The sequence below is a fragment of the Lipotes vexillifer genome, unplaced genomic scaffold (assembly GCF_000442215.2).
Source record: "Lipotes vexillifer unplaced genomic scaffold, Lipotes_vexillifer_v1.1 scaffold535, whole genome shotgun sequence".
NCBI classification, from domain to species: Eukaryota; Metazoa; Chordata; class Mammalia; order Artiodactyla; family Lipotidae; genus Lipotes; species Lipotes vexillifer.
In genome coordinates, this window is record NW_006792756.1 from 1,783,962 (window position 1) to 1,800,298 (window position 16,337).

At 35.5% G+C, this 16,337-nt stretch overlaps 1 protein-coding gene across 3 annotated transcripts in view; it reads left to right on the forward strand.

Annotated features, from left to right (window-relative positions):
- ACTR3 (actin related protein 3) overlaps nt 1-16,337 on the forward strand; it is a 57,282-nt gene that overhangs the window by 37,968 nt on the left and 2,977 nt on the right. For all 3 annotated transcript variants that reach the window (XM_007465894.1, XM_007465896.1, XM_007465895.1), the window contains 4 exons: nt 1,486-1,659; nt 11,716-11,808; nt 12,015-12,140; nt 16,009-16,092. In XM_007465894.1, the coding sequence (XP_007465956.1) occupies nt 1,486-1,659; nt 11,716-11,808; nt 12,015-12,140; nt 16,009-16,092 (477 nt within the window). The remainder of the gene's footprint in view (nt 1-1,485; nt 1,660-11,715; nt 11,809-12,014; nt 12,141-16,008; nt 16,093-16,337) is intronic.

The window sequence follows — 16,337 nt, forward strand, 5'->3', positions numbered from 1 at the left end:
ATGTGAAGGCTGTGTAAGGTATTTTAATAATTTGTATGCTACACCAGGGCTTCATGCAAAATACCAAAATATTTAACATAGCTTTTTAAATTTATCATTTGTCAGCATACCTAAAAAATTTAATTGGGTCTCACATATGTTTTAAATATGTCAAAGCAAAACTTCCCAGGTAAAAATAACTCCATATATTTGACGGTCTTTGCATGATTATAGTGTTTTCCTTGCTTATCAAAGGATAGGAATGAAAATGAATTTACTACTTCCTAGGTAGTAAAGGAATTTGTAAATGATTGCAAAAAGTCACCTCAGGTAGGTGGCATCAAAATTAAATATGCAAAAAATTAATATGAACACTACTGTTTCAGCATCTTTGGGAAATCTCTGGAGTTTAAAAATTAACAAAAACACCAATGATTTGTCCTAGAGCATACTAGTGCTCAGTCTTAATGTCTTTTAAGGATCATCATTTCCATGTAATTCCTACTTCCAAGATTTGGAGAAAGAAGACCTAATATGACATATTCAAATTATCTTCTGTTTTCCAGTATTCTTTCCCATTATGTGTGTTGATTATCAGTAATAATATTTGTACCTATCTTGGATAGAATCATTGATATATACAAATATGTGAAATGTGTGTTTTTCTTCAAAAAAAAAAAAAGAAATAAACTGGCAATCAGGAGTCCACAAATTGCAGATGGAAAGTTATAACATGTTTGAACTGCATTTTTGATGAAAACTTTTACTGAGGATGTATATCCAAATATGCAGTGATTCAGCCTTGCAGGTGATATAGTAAAAAAGAATAGTTTATATTTTCAGTTTTTTTTTCTTTTGCTCACTTAGCCCATAATCTTTTGTTCCAGATAGGTATTAAAGAACTATATATGTAAAAAAAAAAAGAAATAATAATTTTTTTAACTGAAGTTTAGTTCCTGTATAATATTATATAAGTTATAGGTGTACAATACAGTGATTCACAATTTTTAAAGGTTGTATTTCATTTAAAATATTGACTGTATTCCCCATGTCATACAATATATCCTTGAAGCTTATTTTATACCTAATAACTTGTACCTCTTACTATATTAATTTGTGTGGTTATATCAACTATTTATCCTCCAGTTCTTTGTGTATTTTATGTTTTCTTTTTTCTAAAATATGAACTCCTTTAATTGTTGAAACAGCGTAAAAATTTGGACAACATTAATGAGTACTTTCATGAAATAGTACTGAAATATTAGAAATTGGCTCTTTAAAGTCTTATTCTCTTCATTTGTGAAACCTTCAGTTATGTATAGGAGATGAGTTGTTTATTTTTACTACACATATGATAACATCCTAACATAAAATTTTCTTCAGCTAAATTTGCTAATTTTATTTTCTGAAGATGTTTTTTCATTTGATTTTAGTTTACTGAAAATATGCCATTCTGTTTTGCTTTTCCTAAAGCAAGAGGAAAAAATTACTCATTTCTTTTTCTAGGAGCGCTATAGTTATGTCTGCCCAGATTTAGTAAAAGAATTTAACAAGTATGATACAGATGGATCAAAGTGGATTAAACAGTATACTGGAATCAATGCTATCTCAAAGAAAGAATTTTCCATTGATGTTGGATATGAGAGATTCTTGGGACCTGAAATATTTTTTCATCCAGAGGTAAGTTTTTTTTTAGATGGAATTGTTTTGAAATATTCAGCAGAAAATATCAGTCAACTATATCAGAGGAGTTAATCTCAGGAACTTTCTTTTGTATACTAAAATACTATAGTGAGTCATATTTTTCAAGAAAAAAATTGCCTTTGTGTTAAAACTGGGTAAACAGTTACTATATTTCATACATTTAGAAAAATGAAACTTTTATCTAATATTTGTGGCTTACTTGGGGTCATGGAGGGTGGGGAGCCCTTAAATTCATGGTCATTTAAATAAAATATTTTAGGAGATGTTCTAGAACTCTCTCCTCCTCCTCCCATATAAAATAACCATTATACAAAGAACCCTCAGTTGACTATCATAACAAAATATTTAACTATTAGCAAAATAGTCTTCTCTCTTTATGAAGTGTTAGCAACATACAGGCTATATTAAATTAATAAAATATGAGCTTTTAATAATGAAAAATTCTTCTAGTAAGTTAGTATAAGAACTTTTTGTATTAGAATTAGTAACATTAAATGCCTATTCTGCTTATTCAGCAGTAAGAATAGTTTAATATTGTTTACTCAGTCAGCAAGTGGTAAGTGAATACAGTTTTCATGATCTCAGTTGAAGCATTGTGTATTTAAGATGAAAAATTATTTATCTTGCTCTAATCAAGCTGAAAGAATGAGAGATGAATATCTAAAAAATGGTATAGTTGCTTAATGAATGCATGTATCTGGTGAGGGCATGGGAAGAAAGCATCTAAGTCTGCCTGGGAGAAGCAGGGAAACTTATTAGAGGAGATAACAGTTGAACTGAGAAAGGATGAATGGGTATTTCTCAGGCAGGTACTTTAGGGGAGTACATTTCTGGCAGAGAACTATATATATATAAAAGCTTGGTACAGGTCTGGGGTGTAAGAGAGCTAGATAATAAAGTACAAAGGAAGAGAGTGGTAGAAGATGGATCCAGATAGGTGTTAATGAGAGACTAAAATGCAAAGGAGTTTACTGGATTCTGTGCTTGTGCAGAAATGTTCAGCATGGAAATGACACAGATTTATATATGGTATGGGAAAGGTCACTCTGGTTGCACTGGGTTGGATAGATAGGAATGGAATGAATTGTGTTGGAAACAGGTGAGTTTATTGCAGTTTCCCAGATGAAAAAAAGTCAGTAGGTCAATGAGAAAGTGAGAGGAGGTGAGAGAGAATAGAATCGACATGATTTACCGATTGCTTAGATGTGAGGGGAGTAAGAATATGAAGAATCTGTGATGATTCCCAGGTTTGTAATTTGAGCAACTCAATGTTTTGCCATCACTGAAGTTAGGAAAACGGAAGGATAAGATACATAAGGTAGAAAGAGGTGAGTTTACTATGCATCTTTAAAAAAGTTTGAAAATGAACCCTTGGGTTCTGAGGGTTTTGAACTGGGGCATGCGTCCTGGAGTGAGGATAGATGTCAAGTCATCACCATATATGGTGCAAAGGAGGAGACTGGCCAGGCAGAGAATGTGGAGTGGGAAGGATGGGGCCTTAGTGCACCCTGACACTTCATAGACAGGCAGAGTAAGAGGAGCCTGCAGAGGATACTGAAACATACAGAAAGGAAGGAGACAAGCCAAGGGATTGTGGTGCTGACATTGAGAGAAGTGAATGTTTCAGGGAGGGAGGAGGTTAAATAGTGCCAGTTGGTACAGTGAGGTGATAGAGGAAATTTGAGAAATACCCATGGGTTTTTAGCGTCCAGATTAGTGGTGATCCTAGAGGAGCAGTTTCAATGGAATGGTGTGATAGAGGCAGTGTGTCGCATCAGTGAGAGGTAAAGGTCTGGGAATTGTCAGTTTTGGGCATCGTGAGAGGCGGCTATAAAAGAAAAGCTTAGTGGCTACAGGGAACTGGTAAGAAGTCAGTTGTAAGAAGGCTGAGGTTAGTTTTATTTTTAAGAGGGGTTACTCCAGGGACAGGTAAGGGGTTAAGTATGGGTGCAGGAAAATGTGGAGCTGGAAAGGGTTAGAGGAGCAGGCAGATAGCTGAAGAAGTTTATCATCATAGTTCATAGCTTTAATTATTTTTCATGAACTGGAATCAGGCTCTTGTGTTGGAGAAGGGATCAGACAGAAGGTTGAGGGCTGGGAGAGAATAGTGACTTGGAATCACTCTTGAGGAGAATTGAGAAGGTGACTGTATTACTAGTCGTGGGGCACCACTGAAATTAGATACTCAGAGCTTGTAGTTATAGAATGGTGTCGTCCCCGCCCCCTGCCCCACCCCACCAGGCAGTTTTGGGAAAGGAGCAAAGGGCTTTGCCAAGGCAGAGGTTAAAGTGGTGCAGCTCAGAGAAGAGAGGGAATCCGGAAGGCTGAATTACTTAGAGATAGTGAGGGATACCGGCAAGGGTTGGAGGTCATGATGAATTGTCATATAGTTGGAAACGGGGAGCAAAGGAGTGAGCGCCAGAAGGATAGGGCACTGTTGTCAGACAAGTGTACAGGAGTTTTCAGATTTTAGACAGCACATTTGCTTTGCAGTTCTTTAAATTGAAAAGGATAGGTGCGCATGGTTTTAAAAGTCAGATAACACTGACAGTGATGTGCAGAGCAGCCACTAGTTCTTACGTAGCCATTACTCTTGGTAATTACTTCCAGATTTCAAAATACAGTGCTTATACTGCTGTTTCTTGATATATCAATGTAAGCAGTTTATCTACTAACTTCCTTTTAGTTGATTTTGTTTCTAGAACCTCTTTTCTCTTAGCCTGTCTATTACGTTATGTTATTGGCTGTTATGTTAAATCAATAGTATGACAGTATTTATAATATCATACTGTGAATGTTGTTTGTTTTTGAGGCAGTAATGTAATGTGATTTTTTTTCTCTTAAAATTTAGTTTTTCCTAAATTTTTGCCTCATTTCTTCATTTGTGTCATTTTGTTTGTTCGTATATTCTTTCTTTCATTTATTCATGGACATTGTAGTTAACTACCTGGTTATACCAGATCTGGAAAGGAACCTGGGGGTGTCACTATTCCACGTAGAGAATTTTGACAATTTCTTTATTTTCCACCTAGTATTTTTTTTTAGTTGAAGTATAGCTGATTTACAATATCGTGTTAGTTTTAAGTGTACAGCACAGTGATTCAGTTATATATATATACATATATATACATATACACATATATATATGTATATATATGTATATATATATTCTTTTTTCAGATTCTTTTCCCTTATAGGTTATTACAAAATATTGAGTAGTTCCCTGTGCTATATAGTAGGCCCTTGTTGGTCCTCTGTAATAATTTCTTTCCTTATGTAGTTTCTTATACCTTCAATTTCTGGCAATTTTGAAGGTGCTACAGGGTGCTCTGGAAACACTTAGGATGTAAAGTCCCTTTTCTGTCTTCCAAACAGGGTTGGATTATTTTATTGTTTCCTTATCTCCTTTTTTCATCCTTGAGCATTTAAGTTTCTTTGTACTTTCCCTCTGTCATTGTATTGGGGATTCCAGAGGATGGAGAGAGAGAACCACATGTAGCTGGAAATCAGGGCAGATTTTCCAGTGGGGCCATGTATATGTGAGTGGCTGAAGTAGAAGTGGATTTAAGGTCACTTGAGTTAAGGAACATCAGTTGTTTTGAAGTTGAAATGTTGGAGAGAGATGTTAAAACCCTAAGTTGAGGGCAGGAATTAGAGTATTATGGAGGATTCTGAACCAGAGTCTTAGATGAATGGGATCCACAAGATAGATAATAGCATGGAAGATAGGAGATACCCTGGGTTTCAAAAGAAGAAGCGTTTGAGTGAAATACTCTTTACAGATATCTTTAGCTAACATCTTGACTGTCTTAAAAACCTTGAAACATTAGATATGTAAATAAAATGTGTTTTGGTTGTGTCATGTTGCTTGGAAAAGGGATAGTTGTCTGGATGAAAATATATCTTGCTGTTTAAGGTTTCATATGTAATTTTTTTTGTTAATTTAAGTAATCTTTATTGTTTGATACACGAAGTTTTCTTCATTGTTTTTTAAACCTTTGAGACATCTTTTCGTCTCCATAGCTTTTTTCTCTTTGAAATTTCTTCTATGAGAAATCTGTTTTCTCTTCTCTTTTATAAAGTTAAACAAAAATTAGTTATGTATATGCACATTGTTTAAAAGTCCTAGTTGTTTAAATTCTAGCAAAAAGTAGGAGTGCCCTGTATTTATTTCCCCAATTTTTTTCTAGAGGTATACTCTTATTAGTTGATTCTTTTGGTGATTGCATCCGTAGCTGCAAATAGCTTTGGTTATATTGCAACTTCAAGTTTTTTCAGTTTTAGATATTTTTCTGTCAACTTCTAGCTATGGAAGAGGAGGATTGCCTTTTCTTTTCTCCCTTTGTCTCCACCACAAACAGTACCTTTTCATAATCTTTTGTCCCAATAGTTAGATTGTAACTTCAGTTAGGTAAAAATCCAGTTCTTATATGTTGGTGAACACAAATTTTATTTAGATGTGAGCCATGTAGTTTACCATGAAATATTTTCCTGTCTAGTATTTTGTCTTCCCACAGAGTCATTACTAAGTTATCCACTTAGTTTTAAAATAATTGTCATTAATTCACTTTGAATCTGTCTTTTCAGCATACCATAGGGTTTTTTCATCAGTTTAATTTTCCAGAGCATCTGATATGTCCCAATCTGAACTTGTTTCCTTCTGCACCTGATAGAGAGTTCACCATCATTCTGGGGATTCCCTTTGCCTCTCTCTTGTGTTAGAGTTAGATCCCTCTTTCCTCTGTCCTGTGTCTTTCCCTTTCTTACTGTCTACTTCTTTATTTTGGTGGAGGTAATCTGCCAGTAGAGTTCCTGATAAAAAGGGTACATGGGAAATGAAAACTTTAAGACCTTGCATGTCTGAAAATGTATTCATTGTATCTTCACACTTGTTTGGTAGTTTGGCTGTAGAATTCTAGATTGGAAATTATTTTCCTTCAGCATTTTGAAGCTACTGCTTGATTGCTTTCCATTATAACTTGAAGTGAAAAACTGCTCTGATTTCTAAACCTTGTATAGGACCTTTTTTTTCCCTCTCCAGATAGATACTTGTAGATCTTTGCTTTGTTCCTTAGCATTCTGCTGTGCTATTTCTCTCGTTGCTCTTTGTGCTTTTGTTCTGATCTCTAGATGATTTCTCCAACTTTGCCTTCTGAACCCTCTATTGAATTTTTTATTTCTGGTAACATACTTAATTTTCAAGAACTTCCCCTACCTCTGCTTTTGATACTCCTTTTTTATGCTACCGTGTACTTGTTTCATGGTTGCATATCTTTTGGCTCTCTGAGGATACTAGTCAGAGGTTGTTTTTTTGTTTTTGTTTTTGTTTTTTTAAGTTTTCTTCTTTCTGCTTTCTTCCAAGTTGCCTTTCTCTTTGTTTTGCTACCTATATTTTACATGCTAGAGACTCCAGGGCATCACTCATTTAGAAGGGGGATGCTCAGCCTGTTGGAAATCTAAGCTTTGTGAGTAAGACTTGTTGACTATGGCTTTTTCTTTGGAGGATAGCCCTATGTGTGTTTCTTCAGATCATTTCGGGTAATCCAGTTCCCAGAGAAGACTCCTGCCTAGAGAGTAAAGGTTGGCAGCCAAACTGAGGAAGAGGGTTGGTATTTATGTGTTAGCAGTAGGCTGCATGAATACCTTCACTTAAAATCCTGCTGCTTTCATTCCTTTCAGTTGTGTGTAAAGAGTCCTGGCACTCTGCTTTATTCTGTTGAGAGTATAGGCTAACCAGTTTTCTCCTTGGATGATGAGGAGGCATTTGATAGACTTCTTTGGAGGGGATCTGGGGCTTTAACTGCTCCTCAGAGAGGCTTTCTGCCAGCCTTCCTCCCTGCCCTCCTTCTAACTTAATTTCAGCGCTGGCAGGTACAGCTAGTTCTTTGGGGGATTTGTGAGACAGCTTGATTCGTGGCTTTTCCTACTGATGACTTATTAAGTGTTTTAGGGGGAGTGCGTGGTCTTATCCATCTGCTTTGCAGATTCTGTTTTACCAAATATTGTTGCTGTTTCTTCCTGTTCTGTTCTCTCCATACTTTGGGGATTATGCCTAAAAAAATTCTCTGTATTGGTGCTTTTAATAGACAAAGAGCAAAATTAGATATGTGTGTGTTCAGTTCACCACATTTTCCAAGAATAGACCTGTTTTTTGTATCGTATGAACTGTGTCACTTCCCAAGTTAATTTTAAGATTCTTCTGTAATTTTAGACATTTCTGTCATTTGAAGGATTTGCTCAGTTTTTGGTTTGGTTTTGTTTTGATTAGATGAAAGTGTGGGCATTTGAGCTTGATTGAACACTGAAGATAAAATGTGTGGAAGAATAAGGGGATATTTATTATTGAACTGCTAAATTTATCATAAATAGTAGAAAGAACTGTTTTTAGAAGGAATGGATTTAGCACTTCATTTTTTTTAAAAAAGGAAATTAAAATTTTTTTGACAAACCTCTTTGGGCTGCTGTGCTTTAGTTAGGTACATTCCCTATAAATTTTTCAGAAGAGAAAAAAGATATTTCTTCCTTGATAGCTACTTGCAGTAATACTAAGACCTGATCAAGGAGCAGTTAGGCAAGACTAATCCTTTTGCTGCAAGTGAAAGAAAAGTCCTAAAGATATTAATAGGGACCCTAAGTTGAGCCTATTAGTATTAAAGTATCGAATAAATCTCCAACACTTTATTGTTAATTTATTCTTTTTTTCTAAATTTATTTAAGAAATATTCATTGCTTGCTTCTCTACTGTATATTATTCTACTCGTTCTCACCTGGGGTTCTGCAGCACAGTAGTCCGTGAGCTTTTTCAAAAGATATTTTCAGGGCTTCCCTGGTGGCGCAGTGCTTGAGAGTCCGCCTGCCGATGCAGGAGACGCGGGTTCGTGCCCCGTTTCGGGAAGATCCCACATGCCGCGGAGCGGCTGGGCCCGTGAGCCATGGCCACTGAGCCTGCGCGTCCGGAGCCTGTGCTCCGCAAATGGGAGAGGCCACGACAGTGAGAGGCCCGCATAACGCAAGAAAAAAAAAAAAAAAAGTCTAATATTACATTTTACTTTTTTTCCCTTAAAATTGTATAAAAAAAAAAAAAAAAAAAAAAAAAAGATATTTTCAAATCAGACTCCATTTCTTCCTAAATCAGGAATTCTGTGGGTAGATCCCAGGGTATGTGAATACTTAAAGGTTTATAAATATTTTCTTTTGTATATTCCTGATTAAAAATTACTGTGAGGAGGGCATACAGGTACATAGCACAGGAATGAATGGCCTTATCCCTGCCTTTTGCTTGCTCATGGTATAGCAAACAAACTGTCTTAAAGGTAGAAAAATAATTACAGGAAGGTTAATCTCATGTGCATGTGTGTGTGTATACATTATTGTTTTAGGTAAATACTGAAGAAATGGCTAACAAAGAACCATGCAGAGAATTTGAAAGTTTTATATCAGCAAGTTGATAAGATAACATTTTCAGGATTCCAGTTCTGCTCATTCCAGTTAACCATCAGCTAAGCCAGTCCCTGCCTGTAACCTGAGCTTGCCTATAAATGGCATAGGAAGGCAGCCAAGTTGAGCTATATTTTCCCATTTTTCCACAGAATACAATACAGACTACCTCTGACAGATAAAACATTCCCTTCTGTAGGTTGGGTTCTTGAGACTCAGTATGAGCCACATTTTTATACCCACTGTATATCCCTGTTAGGGTTTCTTAACACTCATCAGCATGTTTCAGAAAATCAGATTTTGACTGCCAGTTTCTTTTCTCTTACTGTGGTAGTAGAGGTCAGTAGAACCTTTGTTAGTGGTATTTTACTTTATGTAAATTAAAATATTTTCTGTCATTATGCTTCATTACTCAGGTAACATTAAATCTCTCCATTGCGTGCCCACCCTCTAAATAACTTAAAACTAATTAAAAAAATTGTAAAAACTTGACTCATGCCTGATAATTAGCAGTCAAGTTATGGAATCAGTTTAATGAACAAAGGAATGTTGTCTCTCCCATTAGGACAACCTAATTCTAAAAGTGAGAGGCCAAGAGAGGTTGTTGGCAGCTCATTTGCTAGACAATATTTTATATTGTATTCATTTTAATAAAGTACACATTTATTTTTGACAAATTAGAGCTAGATTCTGACCTTTTATTTTAATCTAGGAAAAATTCCTTCTAGCATTTCCTTTCCAATTTTAATGACATGGCAACTTACACATATTTTTGAAAAATTTTGGTAAAATGAGATCTTTGTTTCAGAATACAAGTTAAATTCTGAGATCCAGCATTTGAAAACTTCTTTATGTTTTTCTTTTTTGTGGTTCCTCTCAGGAAATATACAGCCTGCTGTAGGAGGGCTATAGGCATGCATATAAAAATAAATGATGGGTAAAACGGAAGCTTTCCTTAATATTGTTTCTCCTTGTATCAGACCTCTTTGTTATATATAAAAATTAAATTTAAAATTATTTATTATCTTTAACCTCATTCCATTTCTGTAATAGTTTAAATTATCAAACAACTTTCCATCTCAAGCCTACCCATCTAACCAGTCTGTTAAAAAAATATTCTGAAAAGTGTATTGTATAACGCACATGTACTTAACCACCCCAAATAAACACATAACCAGTATTTTAACATTTTTCATATATTTTTAAGTGAAATTAACTACAGAAAGAATACCTTCCTCAGACCCTTTCGTTTCTCTGCTTCCTTTTCATCCTTTCTTCCTCCTGAGGTAATCACGGTCATGAATTTAGTGTGTTTCCAGTCTATGTTTTTAAATGTACATGTATCCATAAGAAAATATATTTTAAAAACTTTGCATATATGGAATCATTCAGGTTTTAAAAAATGCGTGTCACTATTTGGAAATTGTTTATTTTGACTATGAGTATATCATCCTGTGAATAATACAGTTCATTCTTGTTATTCACAGTAGATGTTATATAAAGTTGCTGTAAACACTGAATTAGTGAATGCTGAGCCACTGCTCCTAAGGGAAATGCAGAGTTAGGGTCCTGTGAGGCTCAGGCTACAACATTTTTGTCACTGAAACACGTAACCTTGTTTTATGTGTGTTTCTGTTTAAAGACACATTTTAAAATAGATATTATTGATTTATTAACATTGAGCTCAGGGTCAACAGCACTATATAATTCGTGCCTAAATGAAACTTATCTAACACTGTATTTTCTCCATAAGGCACATCACGGCCTTGTTGTGCTTTAGGAGCAGCAGACAGTACTTCACACTATCCTTGGGGGTCATTTTTAAACAGCAAAATCACCGACAAAAATGGGAAAACTGTGGCACTAAGAGATCATGAAAAGGAGACTTATTTGTAGTATAAAAGCTGAAACAAGAAGGCAGAGCGTTGCCTTGTTCCACCTGAGCTGTGAATGTGAATGTCAGCTCCAGTTTTCGCAGCTCTGCATATGCGCATGTCCATGTGAAAGCACCGCAGATACAGATTTCAGGGTTACAAATAACTTTAGCGAGTAGGCAAATTTGCAGATAACCAAATCCATGAATAATGAGGATTGATGGCACCGCATTTTATTTATTTCATACCCTGCTGGTGGACTTCTGGGTTGTTTTTACTCTTAGAAGCAAAGCTCCTATAATTTTATGCCTTTATGTAATAGCACATGTGTGGGAGTTTCTTTGGGGTTTGTTATAAGAAGTGGAGTTAGTAGTGGTACATTTTAAATTTTATTAGATGTTGCCAAATTGTTCTCCAGAGTGTTTATATCAATGTATATTCTCATCAGCATTGTAAAGTGTTGCACAGATTTTTGTCAGCTCATAGTATGTTTGGCTTTACATGTTTGCTATTTTGGTGGTTATGAAATGGTATATATGATCATTATTTTAATTTGATTTCTTCTGAAATCTCTGATTTCAGTGTCTTTAATTTGAATCAGAGACCAGAATTTATGGTTTTTAGAAGTCCTTTTATTTTTGAACTGAAAGCTTTCTTAATTTTTTATTGTGATATTTAAGTAGTGGTCTAATCTCTGTCATATGTCCAATTTACTTTTCAGTTTGCTAATCCAGACTTTACTCAGCCTATCTCAGAAGTTGTAGATGAAGTAATTCAGAATTGTCCTATTGATGTCAGACGTCCTCTCTACAAGGTCAGTATTTACAGCAAAATTGTTATTCTAGGTCATACTTTTTAAAAACTTCTTTGTTTTCTCTGTTGGTGAATGTAAATTTAAAAACACCTCTCTTCAAAGGGGTATAATAGGATTTTAGTACCGTTTCTTGTATCTTTAAAATTTTTTCTTCTTTCTCTTACATAAAAGTTGTATTTATTTATTTATTTTGTCCACTAATACAGAATATTGTCCTCTCTGGAGGTTCAACCATGTTCAGGGACTTCGGACGTCGCTTGCAAAGAGATTTGAAAAGAACTGTAGATGCCAGGCTGAAATTAAGTGAGGAATTGAGTGGTGGTAGATTGAAGGTTGGTTTTCTCAGTTATTGGTGGGAGGGTTGAGGGTGCCTTGATTATTATATTGGGAATGCAAAATGTCTGCCAACTTTCTTTTATTTAGAAAGATAAGAGGAACCTGAGGTATTCTAATGGAAAGTGGTTAATTTTACAGATTCATATTCATGATATTCTCGGTCATTCCATTCCTCTAGGATATTACCTACATTTCTGGAAAATATTCTTGGTTATAGCCACGAGAGAGATTTTTTTGATATCTGTCTCAAACAGATAATTTATATATAGTAGATTCCTTGCATATTCCAGCGATAATATTCTTTATGGGTCCACAAAATTTTAAATACTTTTTACAGCAGGACAGCAAAGCAGAGTTGAGAGAGAGAGGCTGTTGTGTGATCAAGCCTGCTTTCACAGGCTCTAGCCTCTCCCCTACAGCCTCATTAGTGTGAAATCAAATTGGTGGTTCAGCAAAACAACCTTTCTGTTACGTGTCCTGTAATTTTGGGCTTGCTGGCAAAAGGTCAGAATTAGCCTTAAATTCTCAGATGACTGCTTTATGTATTTATAAGACAGAATTTCAGTAAATTTTGTTTCATTTTCATTAAATGTGGGGTATTGAAGCAAAACATTGATTCAGAGGATACGTTGCTAAGTAAAACACATTTTATTCAACTTGGAAAACTACCAAGAATGAGGGCTTCATCTGAGACTACCGCAGTCACTCAAAATTACTTAAACGTAAACTACAACACTCTTGTATTGCTGCTTGTTGAGAAATTGCATGACAGCTGACTGTTTTCAGCCCCTAAATTTTGATTATCTTAAACTTATCCCTTGGAGTACAGTAAAAAGTACTTGTTTAGTTTGTAATGACTCATTAAAGATACATGAAATGACAAAAGAAATGCTGTTTTTGAAAACAATATTTCAATAAAGTAAAAGTGTTTAAAATATTTTTAAGCTTGTATATTTCTAAATAAGAAATGAGAGGGCTTCCCTGGTGGCGCAGTGGTTGAGAGTCCGCCTGCCGATGCAAGGGACATGGGTTCGTGCCCCGGTCCGAGAGGATCCCACATGCTGTGGAGCGGCTGGGCCCGTGAGCCATGGCCGCTGAGCCTGCGCATCCGGAGCCTGTGCTCTGCAACGGGAGAGGCAGGAAAAACCTGTATACTAGAGTACTCTGCCTCCTTCCCTTTTATTTTACTCAGTAGTCATTTTTATAGATCTTCATAACATCTTTATGTATTCGTATTTAAATCTGGCTTTATTTCTTGTCAATCCAATTTTAAATGGCAGCCAAATAGCTTTTTTTTTTTGCGGTACGCGGGCCTCTCACTGTTGTGGCCTCTCCCATTGCGGAGCACAGGCTCCGGATGCGCAGGCCCAGCGGCCATGGCTCACGGGCCCAGCTGTTCCGCGGCATGTGGGATCCTTCCGGACCGGGGCATGAACCCGTGTCCCTTGCACCGACAGGCGGACGCTCAACCACTGCGCCACCAGGGAAGCCCCAAATAGCTTTTTTTTAAAAACAAAAAAAGCCAGATCTTTTTATGACATGTAAGTTTTAAAATTTTTTATTTTGACATAATTTCATGCTTTAAAAAACTTGGCAAAATCTAGTAGAAGATTCCTATACATTGTTTTCCTAGATTCCCCAAATTTTAGCATTTTATACTAGTTTTATTATTCTGTTTTTATAAATATATGTCTATGTGCAAAAACACACATATACCTTTTTCTGAACTATTTGAGAATGAGTTGCAGATATGATGGCCCATTACCCCTAAATATTCTAGTGTATATTTCCTAAAAATAGACCATTGCAGTTATCAACAAAATTAACCTTGATACACAATATTTTATCTAGTTATAGACCTGATTCAAATTTCTCCTATTATTGTTCTTTATAGAAAAAGGAAAAAAATACATTTATTTTATTTTTTCCTGGTCTAGGATTCAATCCAGGATCACATGCTTGAATTAGGTATCATTTCCCTTTAATCTGGAAAAAGTACTCGTGTTTTTTATCTTTTATAACCTTAATTTTTTTTTTTTTTTTTTTTGCGGTATGCGGGCCTCTCACTGTTGTGGCCTCTCCCTCTGCGGAGCACAGGCTCCAGATGCACAGGCTCAACGGCCATGGCTCACGGGCCCAGCCGCTCCACGGCATGTGGGATCTTCCCAGACCAGGGCACGAGCCCGTGTCCCCTGCATCGGCAGGCGGACTCTCAACCACTGCGCCACCAGGGAAGCCCAACCTTAATATTTTTGAAGAGTACAGGCAACTTATTTTGCAGAATCTTTCTCAGTTTGGGGTTGTCTGATGTTTTGTTATGATTAGCTTCAGATTTTGCATTTTTGGCAGTAATACCGCAGAAGTGATGTTGTATTCTTTTTAGTGCACTGTATCACTAGACACATGATATGATTTGTCCCATATGCTAACTTTGATCACCTGGTTAAGTGTCAGGTTCCTCTATTATAAAGTTATTTTTTCCTTTATATTTAATAAGAATCTTATGGGGAGATACTTTCAGACTATGTAACTATCCTGATTTTCATCAAACTCTCACCCACTGGTTTTAATATCCATTTTTCTTTCCTAAAATAGTTATTACTGTGGTAGCGGCCAAATGGTATTTTGCAAATTCTGTCATTTCTTCTATGTTTTATAGTCTCATTTTACTGTAAGGAAGAGATATTTCCTTCCACCTCGTTCATTCATTCATTAAGTTATATCTGTGAACTCCTGATTTCTCAGTTATTCTATATGCTGTATCATTAATATCATTGTGATATAATATCAACATATTATACTATTATTAATTTTGATGCTCAAATTTTCTCAGATTTGGCCAGTAGGAGTCATTCAAAGGTGGTTTTTATTCCTTTTGTTGTGGCCCCAGTATTCTTCAGGTACTTCCTTACTTTCTGGAACAGCAAGATATTGCAGGTTCATCTTGTACTTTCTCTTCTCCAGTCTTATAATCAGCCATTTTGTTTCAACGCACCCTTGTTCCTTTTAGTGGAGGACGCTATTAAGAAACAAAGTTTTATGCTATACATAAAATAGATAAGCAAAAAGATTTACTGTATAGCATGGGGAACTATATTCAATATCTTATAATAACCTCTAATGGAAAATAATCTGAAAAAATATATATATGAATCACTTTGCTGTACAACTGAAACTAACACAATATTGTAAATCAACTATACTTCAATTAAAAAAAAAAAGAAACCAAGAATTGGACACTAGGTATATTCATTGCTACTGAGGGGTCACTGCTTCTAGGCCTTCTTGGCAGTCAGAGCTAGGATATGTGTGAATATCCATCTATATCTAGTTGGCTCTATTTATATAAATTAAAAACTATGGATTCATACTGATAATGCAAGTTCCAGAGCACCATAAGTTTCATTCTAGCCTTCTAGCTTTCCATATTTGTCATGTTCTTCCCTGACAGTGAGAAACCTAGCTTCTGTTTTCTCTAATACATTTGTTTGTGCTCAATCCTGGAATACATATATAGTAGTTTCAGAATTATTAATCCGTACCACTGTGAGAAATAGATCCACTAACTGGAGTTCAGTGTTTGCTTAGTTTTTATCTTAAGCCTGAGGACATAGCCATAATATTGTGTTCACAGGTTACCTGGGTTAGTTCCTTTCCCTCACTTCAGTGTGGTTGTGTTTTTTAAAAAATAATAAAATTAGCTTAATTTTTTTTTGTTGTATTCTGTTTTGCCGTGTGTACCCCTCCCCCCGCATCTTTTAAAGTTTTATTTACTTATTTTTGAGTATGTACATCTAAGGTTAAATGATACAGAAATTGTTGTATGAATTTACCATTGAACTGATCTTACTATGTCTCTTATAGCCAAAACCTATTGATGTACAAGTCATTACACACCACATGCAGCGATATGCAGTTTGGTTTGGAGGATCCATGCTGGCTTCCACAGTAAGTGAGACGAAGCTTACTTAAAATTTGATTTTTTTTTAAGATAAAAGAATTTATCAGTACTTATGCAATTTAAAAGAACAAGCGGAATTTCTTAAATTTTTATATAATATTGTTCAGGGAAGTTACTGAATAGAAATGTACACAGTATTTTAAAAAGTGGAATTCATTTGGATTTATTTTCTTTTTGTTTGTTTGTTTGTTTAGAGTGAGCCTTTAAAGTTTTAAAATTTATCTGTAGGGAA